At 39.8% G+C, this 19,780-nt stretch overlaps 1 protein-coding gene across 2 annotated transcripts; it reads left to right on the top strand.

Moving 5' to 3' along the window:
- Nucleotides 1-155: 155 nt before the first annotated feature.
- Nucleotides 156-18,105, top strand: LOC139933799 (NACHT domain- and WD repeat-containing protein 1-like). Of its 2 annotated transcripts, none has more exons than XM_071928014.1 (19): nt 156-362; nt 1,253-1,391; nt 2,072-2,274; nt 2,804-3,101; nt 3,440-4,525; nt 4,883-5,081; nt 5,591-5,794; nt 6,479-6,593; nt 6,911-7,063; nt 7,563-7,714; nt 8,172-8,398; nt 9,178-9,303; nt 9,740-9,948; nt 10,393-10,638; nt 10,893-11,082; nt 13,883-14,177; nt 15,278-15,896; nt 16,753-16,821; nt 17,568-18,105. In XM_071928014.1, the coding sequence occupies exons 2-19, from the start codon at nt 1,280-1,282 to the stop codon at nt 17,856-17,858; spliced, it is 4,794 nt and encodes a 1,597-aa protein (XP_071784115.1). In that variant the 5' UTR covers nt 156-362; nt 1,253-1,279; the 3' UTR covers nt 17,859-18,105. The 2 variants fall into 2 exon arrangements, with proteins under 2 accessions (XP_071784115.1, XP_071784116.1); XM_071928015.1 differs by lacking the exon at nt 156-362 and adding an exon at nt 363-448.
- Nucleotides 18,106-19,780: the final 1,675 nt, after the last annotated feature.

The following is a 19,780-nucleotide window of genomic DNA, read 5'->3' as shown; positions in this document are numbered from 1 at the left end:
AGTGAGTGTGACGCGCTACGCTTCCCTGGGCAAATCAGACGCGGTTTCTGATTGGCCAATACTAGCGTAGGGTAATTTAATAAAAACCATTGTATGGTAACTTGTTCTTATATACATTGGAATAAGGACAGCTGTGCAGGGCACCTGTCTAGACAACCTGTAACATGGTGATTGCATTTTTGCAGTAAATATAAACAGTGATCAAGTAGGAAGTGATGAGGTGTCTGCGGTTACCGTCTACCACGCGTGGTGTCCTATTAAAAGACCAAAGTAATTTGCGGTTGAAATGCTTTTCACCTGTAACCAAGAGCTGTAGTTGAGGTCATCGGAACTTTGGCATGTACTGTACATGGATGAAAAGGGTTTGTAAACACGAACTGTAGACTGGCAGTAACAGTCAGTCAGTGTAGTGTAGTGGGGTACAGTGTTAAACTTAAAGTGTAGTCAGGTAACGGTAACTTATTATCAGCTAGGCCTAGGCCTACCTTACTTTGTATTGTTTTTGTAGGTACTTTGTACTGATGTACTGGCACAACATACTGCCCTGGTCAAGTACCACTTTTCACAAGTCATTGATCGTTACTTTAAAAATGAGTAGAACATACATTGTAACAGTCCGGGTTAGTCCAGCTTGTTCCCCTAATCATCACTGTGATAGGCTGATCATAAATTACTCCTAGAACTAGAAGTTCTATCTTGCAGAACTATCCCTATGAGGTTTGTTCCGCTATCGTCTCAACATGGAGTAATTATAAATATCATGACAGACATGTTTGATGTTCAATGACTGAATTAGCCTCATCAATCACATTTTGTACTTAAAGACAGATGTAAAAATGACATTCATAAAAACAGGTTCTAAGAGTCAGAGTTAGACCAGAATAATTTAATATTAAGTACATATAACTGTGGTGGATAGCCCCATCAATAGTGACAATAATACGCTGGACTCCCTGGAATCCAGCTTATTTGGAATATTGGCACTGATGATGGGGCGGAGGGGCTACTGTGGTGTAGGCCATAGCTAACCATGGAAACTGTGTTGTAAAGATAGCCAGGGGTTGCGGTGATCATAACCCTCCATCCTCCCACTGGTCATAAAGGATGGTAGTTATGATCACCGCAACTAACTTCTACAGTATTGTTACTAACTATTGCAATTTAAACGCTCACAATTTGCTGTAGCACCATCGTATCTGTTTGGTCAGAATCAGAATATCAAACAATTTACAATTTTTTTTTGTTTTTCTAGATACATATGTAGACATAACGGAGCATCATGGTAGTGGATAATGAGGAAATCAAAATGGCTGTACTTTCTGGGGATATGGAGAAGGTCCCACCCATTCCATCTAAAGTTGTTCGCATTTTTGTGAGCTCAACTTTTGGAGGTAGGTTAACTTGTGTTGGGAGCTTTTAAAAAAACTTGCAACGCACAGAAAAATCTGCAGAAACTGTTAACCGGTTCTTGCTTAGTTTGCGAAGCTGTATTTAACTTGTGCCCAGGGCCGAATTCATGGCTTTTTTTAACATAAAGGAATTATTTGCATACAGGTCACCATTCATTCTTTAGGTTAACATAAAATCTCTGTGCTGTTTGTGTGAAAAAAAACTTTCAAAAATCTTGATTCCTGCTTTTTCTGGGAGAGTATTAGTTTTGGACTGTCTAAACTCACTTTGAGGATAGCATTGTCACAATGAAACATTGAATAATTAATCTTCTCATAAAATGCATCAGGATTTTTTGTTCGCTTTCAGGAAATTATGGAATGTCTCAATATGAATAGGCCAAAAACTTTGTCTGTATGCCACAGCTAAAAATTTGTCATTGTATGTTGGAATTTCTGACTTGCCTCTTATATGCCGAATACTTGACTCTCATTGCCAGGAATCACACCCAAGTCTATGATATAACCTGGGAAGTGGTAGCACAAGGATCGCCTTAAGGGGATACAACTATTTATTTAATTTCAAATATCAAGGGAAACTGACTGGGTAAATTTAAATTGGGTTGAATAAAAAAAACATTGGCTGCTTGTAAATTGTTCTCATTTTTCCTGACTATTTGAAGACACTGTAGCAGAGAGAAACTCTTTACTTGATCGGGCGTACTCCACCCTTCATGAATGGTGTATCTTACATGACCTGGAGTTCCAAGTGGTTGACATGAGATGGGGAGTACGAGATGAAGCAAGTGCCTATCACATGACAACCAAACTCTGCATCAGGGAGATTCAGAACTGCATGAAATTATCCTTGGGACCTAACTTCATGGTAAGTTGCCGCAGACCTGGAATTTCATACTCTCTAGGCTGTGTGGAAACCCAATGACTTGTGTACTGTGGACTTGGTCTCCACAGTCTCCTGTGGTATTTTGTTGAAAGAGCCAGGCAGCCAAGAAAGTGCACCGATGGTAATAGGGTTTTAAGGCACCTTAAGTTGAATTTTACTGGCAGCAAGTACAGGTTCCTCAGCATCAATGTCACATAATCAGCGCTTTTTGCACAGACTACCTGACGAGCAGCCCAGTTGTCTCTGGGACAGCAAGAGGTTTTTGAGCAAGAATTTCGCAAAGTGTTCAAAATTTGCTTATAAAAATGTAAGGTATTAATACATGTGTACAATGTGCCAATAAGGCTTTTGAAAAAATAATCCTGATTGTTTCTTTATCCCATTCACATGGACACCTGTGTATTATGTAGGATGTGCCTTCACATTCTTTACTGTTGCTTTCAATTTGCATAGATCTAGGTACTTTTTATGTTTGTGTTTGTCTGTAAAAACATTTGTTTTACGACTCCAGTTTATTTTAGGCCAACGTTACGGTTGGAGACCCACACCTGCCAGCATAGATGGAGCTGATTATCAGACACTCATAAAACACACCACAGAGACTGAATCCACCCTTCTGGCAAAATGGTATCTCCTGGATGAGAACTCTGACCCGCCCATTTATGCCTTGCAGCCAATCACTGTAGAGAATAGCGACTCATGGAAGAGTGTTGAGAAGGAGTTGCCCAGTATATTGAGGAGGGCCGCTACACTTGCTGCTGGGGCAGGGGACATCATTGATGATGTACGCCACAAGTTTTTCATGTCGGGTATGAATTTTCAGAGTTGTAGTTTAGTGTACATAAGTGTTTATGAGTGCAATTGTGAGAACGTATTTTATGAATTGGAAGAAATTGGCAGAATATTTTCTTGAGTGAAAAAATGGACTGTTCCATTTAAAGAGTCAAAGCCAAACGCCATTTAACATCCGAGAAAGACTCCCAGTTAGAAGGGGTGTCTGCATCTAGTCTATGTAAAAAATGATCTGGAATCTGGGATTAAACAATCACCCCCTGAAAAAGAGATTGGGGGCATGAGTTCCATTACCCTTTCTTGTCACTTGGTCATAACTGCATCAATCTAACATAAATTTTATGGTTTTGTTTAGTTACTGAACAAGAATTGCGAGCTGCTCTTGATGTTCAAACACCAGATGATCATTGTGTTGGATTCATGCGGACAATGAAAGACCTGTATAACTCCCTGTCAGACACCAACGCCAGTCGCTACTGTGACGTGACGGAGGCAGGAGAGTTAGATGAAGAGGCTAGGATGCTTCTGGAAAAGCTCAAGAATCTGGACATGCCTTCAAAACTCAGCCAGAATAACATTCATCATTACAACATCCCTTGGAGTCCAGATGGGGTTAGCCTTATTGTCAAGGAACACAAGAACTATGTCAGGCAGTTCACAAGGGCCTTCATTGAGGATGTAAAGAGGCTTGTGTTGAGAGCAAAAGAGCAAGCATCCACTCAAGGGAATCTCAGCGATGACTCACTGTTCAAGGAAGTCACTCACCACGCTGAGTTCTGCTGTACAAAGTGTAAGCATTTCTGCGGTTGTAAGGATATTCTGGATGGGATCTTCTCTTCTCTTAAGGATGGTTCACCAAGCCGTGCTCTTATTCTTCAGGGTCCATCGGGCAGTGGGAAGACCTCAATCTTGGCCATGGTTGCTAAGACGGCTCGACATCGTCTCTCTGCCTCAACGGTGGTAATCCTTCGCTTTCTTGGAACCTCCTCATTGAGTTCCTCCATACTGCAGGTCTTAAAGAGCGTCTGCCTTCAGATCTGCACTGTCTATGACATACCCCCGCCAACCAACAACATCCAGGAAAACTTCCAAGAGATGTCGGTCTTTTTTTATTCCTTACTTCAAAACGTCTCATCAGGTGCTGGCAAAGAGCGCCCTCTCTTGATAGTCTTAGACTCACTGGACCAACTGGAGAGTCTTCATGGGGCACATAAGTGCAAGTGGTTGCCAAAGACACACTTGCCGAACGTGCAAATTCTTCTGTCAACTCTGCCAACTTTGTACGATATCTTGGATAACTTGAAGCAACTGTTAGGGTCAGATGGACAGTTCTTGGAGGTTAACCCACTCCCAGAGAGCACAGGGGTAGAGATCTTTAGAACCTGGATGCAGGGGATTCACAGAAGAGTGACGGAGAGCCAGAATGAAGTTGTGAAGAAAGGTAAGAAATATTCTTTGAGAAACGCTTGTTTGCCTAGGTAGTAGTTAAAAAGCAAAACAATTCTTTTCAGAACAGTCCAAAAATCTACCCGATGGTAGTAGAATATAAAGCAAGACAAGTTCTCAGAAGAACATAATCTACCTGGCATTGCAAGTAGATACACACATGGTGTTACCGCAAACCAAATATATATTGATACCTCACAATGCAATGCCTCAAATCCCATATAAGGTTTTTTTGCCGCTCTAATTTGTAACATTGAGTTAATGCTCAATGAAAAAAACAGAGCGTTGCTTATTTTCAACTTTCTTGCATTGTGTGTGGTAACCCTATTTGAAAATACTGTTATTGTTTTAGCTTTCCAGCATTGTCGACAGCCTCTCTTCCTCAGACTGGCTTTTGATGAGGCACGACGATGGCAGTCTTACACCATAGTCAATGAGGAAGCATTGGCAACTACCGTCAGGGCTTCTATCTGGAAGCTCTTTGCCCGTCTGGAAGTGGAATTTGGCACCAAGGTTGTATCTCATGCTCTTGGGTACATAACAGCAGCGAGGTATGTAGAAGTATTCTTGCGTAGAATGGGAGACTTTAGAATGCTAGGTGGCAGCAGACTAAATTTTAGTTGTTTACTTAGTTCTGAGCACATTTCTGCCATTCCTTTCATCCTCATGGAGCCTGGTTCGATTCCAGTATCAGACTGAAGCTATGCATTCATTGAGTTTCAGCCCATACCTGGTTGTGTGGGTTCCCCAAGTTGTGTTTTTCTTCCCCTATCCGAAGAACAGATTTCTTCAATATCTTCAGGCCTATGTGTCCCAGTGCAAGGCATTTTTGTAGGTTCCTTGGTTTCAATAAGAGAAGTGGTTTACCCTTGTGTTTCTGTCATGGTTAGCAGCAGATTGTGTAAACCATTACAAGCATAGCTCTGCATATCTGTCATAAAAATAGCCAGCACTTTGGGACACCCTTTGTAAAGCGCTAACATAATAACTGCATCTTGAGTGCCAAGAAAACCACAGTTATCTCCTTCAACTTGAATCTGTCTTTTACCGCATCATATAGGAATGGATTGAGTCACTCAGAGCTGCAAGATATCCTGTCAATTGATGATGAAGTCTTAGATGATATCTACCAGTATTGGTCACCCCCTAATGATAAGATTGTACGAATACCTCCCCTGATGTGGACAAGACTCAAGTACGAACTGGAGGAGTACTTAGTGGAGAGACAGACGGATGGCAAGACAGTCATGGTACTGTACCATAGGTAAGTAATCACATCTTCATATCATTTATTTGCGTGGTATGGTCGAGTAGTTTAGAGCATCAAATTCAAGTTCTGGTGGTTAAGTCATCGAAGTGTGGGTTCGGGTCCCGGTCGTGACACTTGTGTCCTTGAAGCTACTTTACTATAATTGCTTTTCTTCACCCAGGGGTATTTATAAATGGGTACTTGCGAGGGTAGAGGTTGATATTGTGTAAGAACAAGCCTTTGGAGCGCTACGGTTGCCCAGGTTGTATACTCCCCAGGGAGCTTAGAAAGATTAAAGGGATGTTACTGGCCCAATGGGCACTAATGTAAAGCACTTTTAGACGGTTACTGTGAAATGCGCTATAGAAGAACTAGTTATTATTAGGCCTATTATCTGCAACCATAAGTTCTGCAGTCATAGGATTTGCCAAACTTTGCATGGATTTTTATGGATTCAGTCCGTACAGCCAAACTGCCTGTAGTTCGGGGCAAGATTTTTGTTAGTTACAGTAGAGACGACAAACACCCAAATAGCTTTTCCTATCTCCTGAATACAAGCAGAGTAATCTGTTTGCAGCATTGAAACCAAACCAGCTCTATTCAGAGCCAATACTCTCTCGAAAGAGAATTATTACATGGTTGCCTTTGATTGAGTTTGACAAACAGTTTCCTCTTTTCTTCCCTTTGTCGTCCTTGCAGGCAGTTTACAGAAGCTGCAATAGATCGATATCTGTGCGATCCGTTAGAGAAGCAGAAAAGACACCAAGTACTTGCAGAGTTCTTTAATGGCACGTGGAGTGAGGGAAAGAAAAAGGTAAGCCTTACCCAAGTCTTTAGTAAAATGCAAACATGTAGACTATTGGGGGGGGGGGGTGGGGGCAAGTGACAAGCCAAACAATTGTTTTGGGATGCAATGTGAGTTCCTATGTAATACAAATGCTGACCGTAGAATGATTGACCCAAGCTGTGGTTTGGAGGGGGAGTCAGGATAAATGTTGAGATATGGTAAGCGGTTCAAAAACACAGTGTAACATACAGAGAAACCGCTCCCAAAATGGTAGACGATTGGCAGACAGTACCATGTGACGTCAGTGCAAGGGGTCAATATAATTTGTTTTTCTTTGTCCACAGACTCTTCATCTAACACAGAGGAATCAGATCTTAAAAGCAGATCGGCTAGTCTCCTCTCAGCCTCTCAAACGTCACAAAGCGTATAACTATCGCAAACTCAGTGAGCTACCATATCATCTACTGCATGCCCACAACACTCAGGATCTTGTCCATGTAAGAGTCGTCTTTATTTAATAGGCAAATTTTGTATTTGTTGTCAACTTGGCTGGCCTAGTTACTCCTTTGGTGTTTTTTTGTTTATTTTTATCATTGTTAAGTAATCCTTTCGTCTACAGCTGTGGACCATTTCTCTTTAAATTAAAAACAAAAACAAAACAGAGTCATTAAAAACTGTTACAGTCGTAGCCACAGTACTTATCTGAAGTCGGAGGTCACAGTTTGAAATCCCACTCTTGTAAAGTTTTCTCTGTTCAACCCCAAATTGTGTTAACATCTTATTACTCAATAATATAAACTCTACTGCTATAAGTATTGCTGCGACACGCATTTGTGTGTGTGAGCCACGGCTTGCTTCAATGTGTGTTGCTTCAAGTCATGTGGTTGTTGTTGATTGACAGTTGCTATAATGGGCGGGGCTTAATGGATCGATCCATTCAGACAGGGGTGTTTCCTAGCATGGTTTAAAACTTTTGGTGTGTATGTTTTTTCTCAGCAAGCATTTGGTGACTTCAGCTTCTTGGATGCAGTAGTCTCCGCTCTGTCCGCTCAACACCTGATTGAAGAACTCAACTGGGTGCTGGAGAAGGAGACTATCCTTGGAAAGAGTCTACACACTGAACTCAAACTGCTGCAAGATACCATCAGGTATTAAAGAAATGGAACAGAAGTGGTTACCAGTGTTTGTATTACTCATCAGTCCAATCGAGTCACAGAATTTGAATCAAACAAATTGTGAATCGGACTCCTGATAGTCTTCGTTTAGGGGTTTTCTTTTTTATAAATAAAAATACATATAACAATAATTAATACTTTTGTTTTAGAAGCTTTTCAATTTAGAGACAACTGATGAGAAGTAAAGCCCACTTTTTCTCTCCATTGGTTCTTAAACCTTGATGTTTATGTCTGTCAGGTTTTGGGGTTTTTGTTTCATAGTATTTTCAAACTCAATTGACTGGTGAATTGGACTCGGACTCAACCTAAATGATGTGGATTTTAAAGTTAGACTCATTGACACTGATGACCCAGACTTAGGATTGAGAACTTGAATACAAGACTGACTTTTAAGGATCTATTATAATTAATGTTTCTTTTATCATTTTAGACTTGCAAAGTCCACCCTAGACTTCAAGGATAATAGTCAGCCCCTGGCTGTGGAGATCCTGGGTCGTCTGCCTGACCTGGCCATTCAGTACCCACAATGCATTGGGAACATCCTGAAGGGAGCCGAGGCCTGCTGCAGTCAAATGAGAGACACTTTACTCATTCCTACACGGAGTTGTTTCTACATGCCAGGAGGACCACTCAGGACAACCCTCATTGGTCATACGGGTAAAGACCATACAGCTCTAGACTACAGCGATAACTATTTCTGATACTGGGAGAATTTTGGACAGTCCTTTTCTACAGTTCTCGCCAGTAGTGCCATGCTCAGACCTTTGCGCACAATACTGAGCATGTGCGCGCTCAGAGCCGAAAAAAATGACCATTATGTCTAATGTGGCAAGCGTCTTAGTTTCCCATTGAATTCACATTGGTATTGTCACGAAATATAATCCTGATGTCACCGAGTGATTGTATTATGGGACAATACACTGTCTATGAAGCTTGATGAAACTCTGTGGTGGCTTATTTACAAGGGGATATAAACACCAAGCTGGCAATAGCGAATCTCTCTCATACAAACATTGGTTTAACGTCTATGTTTATGACTCGCACAAATCAAGAAATGTGATTCCGTAACTAAACCACAATTTGTCATCAAGTCATTGTGGGATTTCTCTTGACCCCCCATCTGAAAAACGAACCCAATTATTGTAAATATGATAGATCTTAAACACTTTGCATTGATAATAAAAATAACAATTTGTGTTTCTGAGGCAGCCCTTTAACTCACCCAATACATCTCAAAGCCTTTATTAATCCTACTTACAGGTATGCAGTATTAGTTTTTTTATTTCTGAGACCCATTTATAAAGCACATTGTAAGGGTTTACAAGGCAGATGATGTGGTAAAATCTTCAGCCAACCATGCCAGAAATATTGGGGCGAACTCTGTCTTATAATAGTGACACACATATTTAGTACTTTATATTTGTCTGTACGATCAGGTAACATTTTGAAGCTAGCTGTGAATGAGGCATGCACCATGTTGGCATCAGTGTCCACCAATGGATCTGTTAGACTATGGGAGCTGGGTGATGATGAAAATATACATGTCCTAAAGGGACAAAAAGGTAACATTTTTTTGATGAATGGCTACATTGCTCAGTAGGTAGAGAGTCACCATGTTGATCCATAGGTCACTAGTTCGAATCCTGCTTAAGTAAATTTGTCTTTGCTCAACACACGGGCATGTGAGTAACTATCCATGAAAGAAGAGGAAAAGAGAAAACCAGGCAAGAAAAAAAAGAGGAAAAGATAATATTCCTTTACTTTTGTACACAGAAAGTGTACAGAAAGAAAAGATGGTATCTCAAAATGTTTGGAAAATCATACACAATGCATCCAAAGCAGACACTGTTAAGTTAGTTTGTAGATTACCCTTGTATTTTGTTATCATGTATTGTTTGTTAAGTGCAATGAGAGTTCTCCCAGAACTGAAATGCGCTCTATAAGAAAACATCTTATTAATGCTTTTACCGATGTTCAAACGTCTCACTTTACTCCTAGGAGGAGCAATGTCTTGTGTGGCTATCTCAGCCGATAATCAATGGGTGGTTGCCGGTTCTGATCAGAACTACCTCCAAGTATGGAGCATCTCAAGTGGTGACTCAGTACTCCTTATTGATGAGAATCATTGTGGGTATGAGCGCTATGCCAATGTGGCTGTTACTCAAGACTCAATGAGGATTGTATCCGCTGCGCAGAATGAGTTAAGGGTGAGTATCTTGTGACAAGGGCCCAAAGTCTTGGCTTCCCTTCCATGGAGTAGAAGTCACTGAGTTTCATTACAGGTCTGATACAAAAGTGATTGGCTTCATGCCCCCTGGTCATTGCATTGGTGCCCTGGTAATGCTCCAGTAGATATTTACAAATTCATCACAGGGTGCCCTTTACCCAAAAGAAAATACCTTGGTGCCCTTGCCCGTTCAAAATCAAAGCATACAAGTCTGGCATTGCTCCCCTGTGACAATCATAGGTCAAGCTCAATGGTCTAGTAATTCAGATAAATGTTCAGAATGGCGAGGCTGGTGGGTTCAAATCCCAGTAGAATGCATGCGAATATATTTCTCAGCAAGGCTACGAAAGCACAGGAGTATACAGTGCTTATCACACATCACAGGGTAAAGCCTAACTTGTTTTATCATTTATGTATTGTTCAGGTCTACAGTATCATCACTGGTAACAAGGTACACACATTTCAAGGTCACACGGCATACATCTCATGTATATGCATAAGCAAGGAGGATAAGTATGCTGTGAGTGGTGCAGATGACCACACAGTGAAGGTGTGGTCACTTGTGGATAATCACATGATCTGTGACATCACAAGCCACAACGGGTCCATCACCCACGTTGACATCACGTCCGATAAAGTCATTGTTTCTACTTCAGTGGATGGGAAAGTGGTAAGTGAAGAAAAACCTGTAGGCCTCAAGGGAAGATGTATGTGGACAGTCCCCCTTTAAGTGAACTGGGAGTGGGTCGTCAGCGCCCAGTACATTATGGGCTGTGTGTCATTGGCTTGTATTGTTGAGGTCATGGAAACAGACATGCATTTTGCCAACTCTCGACCAATAATAGACTTCATTAACCTCAGCGCTGTTTATGCTTGTTTTGTCATATACAATGGGTCTAATGAATCATCTCTTTCTTTCATCAGGTTCTCACTAAACTACAACCAGCTGGGGATGAGTCTACCTCTCAAACACTGCATGTATTGACATCAGCCAATGAGCAGGAAATACATTCAGCATGCATTAGCCCAGATGAAACTTTGGTAGTAGCTGGTACAGTCAGTATACTATATGTATGGGATCTCAAGTCTGGTAACCTGCTTCATTCCCTTGGAGGTACGTGTACTAAACCATCTAGTAGCCCTTACTCCATGCCTGAGATTAAATGGCAGCCATGTTGCCCTGGGCTCTGGCCTTGGTGCCCGTACAAAAGTTCCCAATAAACTTGAATGTTTTTCCAATGGACAGAAGTGTCCTTTGCAAAATGAAAATTGGCTCGTCGTATTAAGATAAAATTCCAGGACTGCAATTTCACTGAACCTATTACAGACCATAGCAGACACAAGTCACTTGTATCAAATAATCCCCATAGCGGCCACAAGCGACCCAAGATTTGACCTACTTCAATTCAACGAAAAAAGTTAAAGTCAATGTCTTCTCCTGAATTAACAATTCCAATGTTTGTCTGTTGACATTTCTGAAACAATTCAAACTATTTGATATTATTTCTAGACATTTCAGTGGGAAACTTCTGTCATCAACATAAACATTATCAGAATTTCATACCCAGTGCCCCAGTTTGTCCGACTTGCATATTAGCAGACAATGTAATTGGACAAGTTCAGCTTTTGCGATGGTTGGCAGAGTTTAAACTGCTCTTTTTTGGCAAAACTGCCTTCAAAGAGAATGGTTATTCGTGTCTATACGCTGATTGCTTTGTACTTTGTGGAGGCAAAGGAATGACGTCATAAATTCAATTTGCTTTTTCAACTTAACATTTGGTGGGGTGGGAGTGGTAACTACATTTGTTATAGTGCAACATTTTAAAGCACATGGGCGTAGTGTCAACCAAACTTACCTCTACCATTTTATATAAAGCCTCAAAATCTAAAAGTTGCTTTGAAGTACTTTCTATTTGTGTATGAGAATTCTGACTTTTTTCCCTGGTATTCCAAACCAGTTTTCTTTTTTCCCTGGTATTCCAAACCAGTTTTAATTGATGTCTTGTTCTTAACATTGCTTTGTATTTCAGTCTGAAGATGAAGTGGATTATAGTTTGTAATCACGGTAATGTTTGCAGGTTTTCAGAATGCATGATTCATTAGGCATGATCCTATTGTATTTTTGATGACTGCATTTTTGACCACATGAGGGCGCTTTCAGTGGCAAATTTCGCTGCATCACATTGGACCCTTTCACAGTAATGTTGAACCTGCACCTTGCAAAATGGTGTGTTGTTTATTTTGAAAATATACATTAACACAATTCAGAACTTCATGCGCTTCTGACACTGTGCATCAAGTGCATTTATCAAGTTGTAAGTTTGAAATAAACAGAGCACCACGGTGCCTGGGGCAGATTCACCATGGCGCATATTACAAAGAAAGGATCCATTATTGTGTAAATTACAACAACAAAAAACAAAACAAAACAAAAATAAAATAACAAGTTTGATCCTATTTTGACTGCAATGCTGCATGTTATTTTGCGTAGCTATGATAAAACAATGTTAAATAATGCAAAAAGCCAGTTAGTTTTGCTTGTTTTGCGTCATAAAGTTTCAGCTCACACACAAGCCCTTATGTGGTAAAAAAACTGCTGGTTGCTGTTTTTTCCCAAGTATTTTAGAAGTAGTCTGCGTGTAACCCAAGTCTTCCATGCTCAATACTTTGATGCTTACCAGTTACCAGGCCTATAGTCCTTACAGTGCAGTAGAGTCTCATCCCCAATTTGAACATGGAGAGGTCATTTTCCACCAAAATTATTCTCGCATTGGCAGTCTTATGGGCCGTTTTAAAGGTTTTTAACACTCACAGGCAGAAAGGCATCAACCAGGGGGCCATGGAGGCAATTGCCCTGGTGCCCCCATATAAAGAACAAGAAGTCTGATAAATCAAATTTGCAACTCAGCGACACATGGCTGTGTTGTGATCTTCAAATGACAGACATATTAAAAAATAAGAAAACATTCACCTGACTCACAAAAAATACCAAATCAAAGGCGTAAGCACAGACAAAAATAAGATCATGTTGCTTGGCAAACCAACAATAAAGGTCTTTGGTGTGGTCTGTGTGAGGACCTTTTGTCAACCTTTTTTTCTCATGATCACTGCAAATTTTCTCTTCCTGTGAAAACTGTACCCAAGTCTACTCAGTGACAGTCTGAATTGGTAATTTTATCATATTTTGAATATGTGTAAGTTCCATGACACTATTGTTTGGATATTTAGGCATTACAGTATAGATAGTGACTTAACTTGCCCATTGTGTAATGTACTGGTATAATAGTTTTGTTGTCCATTTTGAGTTGTGTTACAAGTGCATATATACATGTAGCTTATCCTAAAAAATAATTAAAAAAACTAACAATTTGCATGAAGAACATTTTGTAGCAACCCCAAGAAACTCCCTGCATTTTAGAGCATGTTTAGATATAGCGCTGCAAGAGAACAAAATGCATGTTTCCCAATTCCTCCAAAATCCTTCCCATCCCAAATCCATGGTTCTGACTGAGTTTGATGTAGAAAACCCCTTTGCACTGACATATCATACTTGCATTAAAATAATTATATTAATCATGTACAGTCGACAAGTTTGCCGGCTGGGACCAGCGAAGTTAACTCTTCATTACAGAACTGTTGTTACAAGAAGACAGCAAATCAAAGAAACGGATTCGGACTTCAGAATGTACTTTTATGAGAAGAGTCTTCTGTAACAGTGCTCTTTATAACAAGGGTTAAAGTTATATCATCAAGCACCTACTCTCGGGGTACATTTAGCACTAGGCAGCACGATACCAATTAGAGGTTGTTACATTTTGTTTTGTAAAAGACTGCATGCTGATTGTATCTTTAACCATTTGTTATTCGTTGTTGATGAAATGCTCACTAGTTCTCTATAATTCTTTACAATAAAGGTCACGATGGGGTCATAGACTGTGTAGCCATCACCCATGACAACCACTACCTGGTCTCTGGGGCCCGTGATGACATCATGGCAGTATGGGATACGACCTCAGGTCAGAAGGTTCAAACCCTTGAAGGTCAACAAGCCATTGTGTCACACCTTGCATTAGCCAATCAGCTTGTAGTATCGGCGTCATTGCATTCACCGTACATTAAACTCTGGGATATCTCACCTAAGTACTTAGAGCAGAGGAGAATGACGTTTGGGGATCGGAGCGGGACGCTAGCGGTCACCACTGACCAAAGGTTTGATTCAAATCCATCGCTTTATTCTTTCAATGAGAAAGACTCTGCGAAGGTCGAAACATCAAGTCATTAATAATAATAATAATAATAATAATAAGACATTTGTAAAGCGCCTAATGCAAAAGCCTCTAAGCGCATTAAAGAAACAATAAAATAAACAATTAGAGAAAGATACAAGATACAAATAGGCAAATTACAAAAAAGAAGCTTTAAACAAATGAGTTTTCAAGAAGGACTTAAAACATTGTAAAGTATTAGCTTGGCGAATATGCACAGGAAGACTATTCCAAAGAAACGGTGCGGCGTAAGAAAAAGATCTGTGGCCATAAAAAATGGAAGAAGCTCTAGTAGCAGAAAGCAATGACTGTTGAGATGATCGTAAAGTCCGAGTAGGGGAGTAATGATGAACAAGTTCAGATAAATAAGCAGGTGATTGACATGTTTGAGCCTTGAAAGATAACAGAAGAATTTTGTAAACTGTTCGAAACTTAACTGGGAGCCAATGCAATTGCATTAACTATTTCTTGCATTTATACTATAGGTTATTTTGGTTGGTAGACAGTTTGCTACAGCTTATTTTACTTTCTACTTCTACATGTTCTTTATTAATTTCAAACTATATTTATCGAGGGTGACCCACGCAACATAGAAGGGGCCTAGTTGCATAGTTCTAATTACCACAAATTACTACGCCTACAGTCACCATTCTATGCTTATGTTGAACCTACATCTACATGTATGCACTGAAATTCTGGAAGAGTGGTGTAAGCAAAGAATGCATTGTAGTGTGAAGTACACATGAGCACAAGCTACATATAATTGTTGCTCCTTCATGTACAAAATTATTTTTTAAAAGGTGAAAAATTTGTTGCATTAGACAGCTCAGCCATGACATGCTAAATAGTACTCTGTGGTAACAGAGGGCAAGGGCACCAAGGCAGTTTCTCCTTGGTATAGGGCACCCTATGAGGAAATTGTTCTGAGTATTTGAAGGGCACCAAGGCAATGACCAGGGGGCATTGACATGACAATGGATGAGATGAAATAGAGCCAATTAACAATGTCATGACAAATATTTATTTGTTCTTTGTTTATGGCAGATATGTGATCTTCAAAGGCATTGATCCCTTTGCTAAATCCTCACTCAACAAAATCCATGTATGGGACGCCACAACGGGACTTGACAAGTTCATCCTTCAGGACCACAGTAATGAAGTCACCTGCATAGAGGTCAGCCATAGCAACCAGTTTGCTTTCACCGGCAGCCAGGATTCAACCGTCGTCATGTGGAAGATCCAGACGGGAAAAGTCCACCATAAATTCACTGGCCATGATTCCGGGGTGTGTCGTATCTGGATCCGACCCGATGATCACTACATGGTCTGCTTGACGTTTTACAATATGATCCATGTGTGGGATATAAAGCAGTGTAAGAAAGTAGTTGTGTATAACACCAATACAGCCGGGGACGTGACCTGCGCAGTCCTGACACCACAGAATATTCTTCTCTTTGGGACATCTTGCGGGGAGCTACATTTAAAACTTTGGTCACCTGATTCGGGTGATGTATCTGACCTGGGGTCATTGTTGGAACAGAGTTCAGGGGTGACCAACATGGCATTGAGTGATGATGGTACTTTATTGGCGTCAGCGTACGATGATCCCTATGTGATTGTATGGCATTTGAAAACGATGGAACCACTCTATCAGATCGAAAAGGTGATAAAAACTTTTAAATTTTCTATAAACTTTGAAAGTCCTTTTTTCACATTTCTAAGCTGATTCACAGAAAAAAATGTAACTTTAAACCCCACTACTACCCCAAGTTGTTGATTCCAGACCTTTGTCCTTTAACAAGGATTGTCTATCACTGTATTTGGCATCAAGTCCAATATTCCAGCATACCATGGTCGATTATTGGGGGTAGTTTGCGGCCAGGGTTCCTTAGTCATTATACACTGTGAGACATTCCTTAACTCTAGAAAAAGAAAAAAAGTCCCACTGCTTTTTACTTTGTTTAGTCAATGTATGATTGTGACAAGTGACTTTTTCAACTAAAGCAAGACAAAGCTCAACAAAATTCTGAAAATTAAAGCTTTGAGGAGGTCGAGACACTGGTGAGGTTTTATGTCTCGATGTGGGCCTCGATCCCAATTGTGTGCTATACAAGGACAGTCTACTACTACTGTTATTTACACATCGCTATTGACCCATTTCACCTTATGTCATCTTTAAAAAAATCTTGAATGCGCCATACTGGTGGGCAATTTCACTGTGCGTTTTTTTTATATAACTCTATGCTGTGCGTTATGCAGTGAAGTGCGCATTTTTGGCGACGTGGCGTTAATACACGTAAACCTAACTGCCCAACAACATGGTGAGCGTGGCAACAGTCGCCGCATGTGACGCGCATGCAAGGGCTCAATAAGCCTACTCTCCCAAGCCTTGGAGTTTGCCAGAGTAAGCAATTCAAACAAAGCACATCTGATCTGTGAAGAAAAGACGAGGTCCTTCTTGTCGATTTAGCACCAAAAAGCCTTGATATATTTACTTCTGTTTTTTTGTTATTGTACAGCCTGGTGTAGTAAACTGCATGTGTTTCACCGAGAATAATCGATTCCTTGTAACTGGAGCCAATGATAGGGTGAGTTATTTCATGACTTGTCTGGACTTGAGTTGTCTCTCAAGTTGAGTTGGTATGAAGATCCAAAGGTCTAGTTATATGCAGACTTGTGATTACTAAGGATTTTCCCCTCAAATTGTCTTGAAAGAAGTATAGCAGTCACCAAAGACAGAGAAAGAAATAGTGCACATTGTGTCCAAACCTTGTTGGTTTGTATTTCTGGTGATGCACAGAGTCTGTAAACCTCTTGAATTGTAACATTTTGAAGGTTCTGGGTCTGGGAATTGTCATCTTCATCAAATCTCATCCAAGTATCTGGCCATCGTGTATGGATGTGGCAAGTTTTACAAGTGGATTATTGTTTTCAATCTAAATTAGCGTCAGTTCTAAAATAATAATAATAGTAATTCCCCTAACGAGGCAAAGATCTCAGACAAAGACTCATTCACATTGTTTTAGATTATAGAATTCTTTGAGTGTTTATTTTGTGTTAGTGTAAACATTTCAAATGACAAGGATGTATTTGTGAGACACGAATACTGAATGCATTCTGTTTGAAATTAATGTTACAGATTACAATGTCTCGGTGAAATGTGACTTTTCCATTCCACTCAACTTGGAAATGGAATTGCCCAGATTTCACCTTGCGATTTTTTACTCTGCGAAAATGCACTCATATACACCAAATATTCACATAAGAACACATTCAGATTACTGTAACAACGTTTTTATGATCTATATTTCTTGCTTTTTGTTTTGTTGTGCAGAAAGTGAAATTGTGGAGAGTAGATAATGGCCGGCTTGTCACCAACCTCTACACCTACTCAAATCTGACCAAGATCAGAACCAAAAAGGATACGGTCATCGCTTGCACCAAGATCGGACAGCTGATGGCATTCAACATCCATTGCCCGACCATGGAGGAGGACAGTGGGTTGGGAAATGGAGATACAGGGAATGGAAAGCTTCGTGGTAGGGTTTCTGTCGTTACGAATGGGAGCAGTACATCGAGTGACAGTGGGGATCGCAAGATATCAAGGTTATGTAGTATTGTGTGAGAGAAAGATGTGCACAATACTGTGATGGAACGAACAATGTCTATTGGTTTGAGAAATGACTATTGATTTTTAGAAATGATTATAGGTTTGAAAAATGATTATAAGTTTTAGAAATAAGTAAAATAATTAGGTTTGATCTCCCAAGGCTCTAACTCGTTGGTTGAAACATTGAAAACAAATAGGGCTTGTTGGTATGTTCTAAAGACTCCGATAACCAATTGAGCAATTGCATAACCAGTCATTTTCATTTGTGCATTTTTTGTTCTGGGGGTGGGGGGGGTATGGTTTCTGGGCAGAACGCTACCGCTGGTTATGCCACTAGGATTAAGCGTTAACTTTTCATAGATTTGTTATTTCAAGGATATGTTGGTTCACAAAAATAGTGGATACCGGTCCATTAGACTCCACCCATGGCGCACATGTGAGCAAGAACACGTGAGCCTCTCCAATGCCTTTCTGCACAACTTTGCCGCGCACGCCAAGCATACGCGCACGCATGTCGGACCTTAAATTGTCGGACTGGGTTGTGATTGGTCAATACGTAATGGGGCAGTGTCTTAATGGATCGGTCTGTAACCAGTGTTGTCTACCTGCTTTAGAAGCTCAATGAAAATGGCTTCTCGTTTAAGTGTGTATTTCTGATGACATTTTGGGGACAATGACAATCAAATTTCTTTATCTGAAATAATACAAGAATCGTTTCCAAATCTACTCAATGGAATTGTGGAGAAAATTTGAATTTTCACAGAATCTTTGTTCTTATATTGATACTCATAAGTCTGCAATAATTTTGTTTTAATAATATCTTAATGATTTCAATTTTATTACTAATTTTCAATGACAGCTTAATGTTAACTTATAAATTTGCTTGAAATAGTGTGTGGCTAGTAACGGTTTTATACCTTATTTATTTTTAGTGAGATTTCTTGCATTATTTATCACAAGTAACTTTGTTCTCCAACATATCGACATCATTTTATGAAGAACCACATATGTCAAAACGATTGACATGGGATTTGTAAACATTTTAGACTGTGCTTAGATTTGACCTACATGTACACTCTTCAGTTGCAACGTACTACAGCATTATTTTGGGCTTTTGGCTCTTTGTAAAACACAACATTCAATTATGTGATATAAGCCCTTTTCTGAATATTTGACAATATTAGATCAAATTTGTGTATAATTGTAAATAAAATACATTATTATTTTTATTTCTTAAGTGAGTTTCTCTCCTCTATTTTAACTATTCTTGACTTAACATTTTTATAAGAGAGTGTACTTATGCCTATTTACTTTTGGTGCAAACCTAAATTTTCAAAATCTGTAAATTTGTATCCATCATTCATTTTAAAGACTGGTTCAGGGACTTCATTTCTAGAGAAATTTGTGAAGATGTTTGCAATCTAATTATGTTTTTGATTGGACTTAAGTACATGTTGAATATATTTTTGTCATTTTCGGCTTTTAAATTACATTATTTTAGTAATGAAACCAAAGAGCTTGCAATAAGTGCCATACACCTTTGAACATACTTGTGAAGAAAGGATGTTTTGTAGAAACCTGTATTATAAACATTGGAGGGAAAACCCTACTGGGGGAAACCTAAGCCGTTACTTTAACGTTACTAAACACGTTGCCTTGGATCGGTCGAGTTGGTCTTTGAAAAGTGTTTGTAACTGTTTTTTTATAAAATGCATATGGGTAGAAAGATTTTGTAAAAGTAGAATACAATGATCCACACAAACATCCTTGAAATGCACAGTTTTCCTTTTACCTCGTCGACTAACACGGTCGGCCATTTATGGGAGCCAAATTGTTGACTCCCATAAATGGCCGACCCTGTTAGCTCGCGCAGTAAAAGGAAAACCACGCTATTTCGAAGCAAACTTGTGTGGATCTTTGTATTCTACTTTGAAAAC

Source organism: Asterias amurensis, chromosome 2 (genome assembly GCF_032118995.1).
Source record: "Asterias amurensis chromosome 2, ASM3211899v1".
Lineage (NCBI taxonomy): Eukaryota > Metazoa > Echinodermata > Asteroidea > Forcipulatida > Asteriidae > Asterias > Asterias amurensis.
The sequence above is the reverse complement of the archived record's forward strand: the minus strand, read 5'-3'. Positions and strand labels throughout refer to the sequence as shown.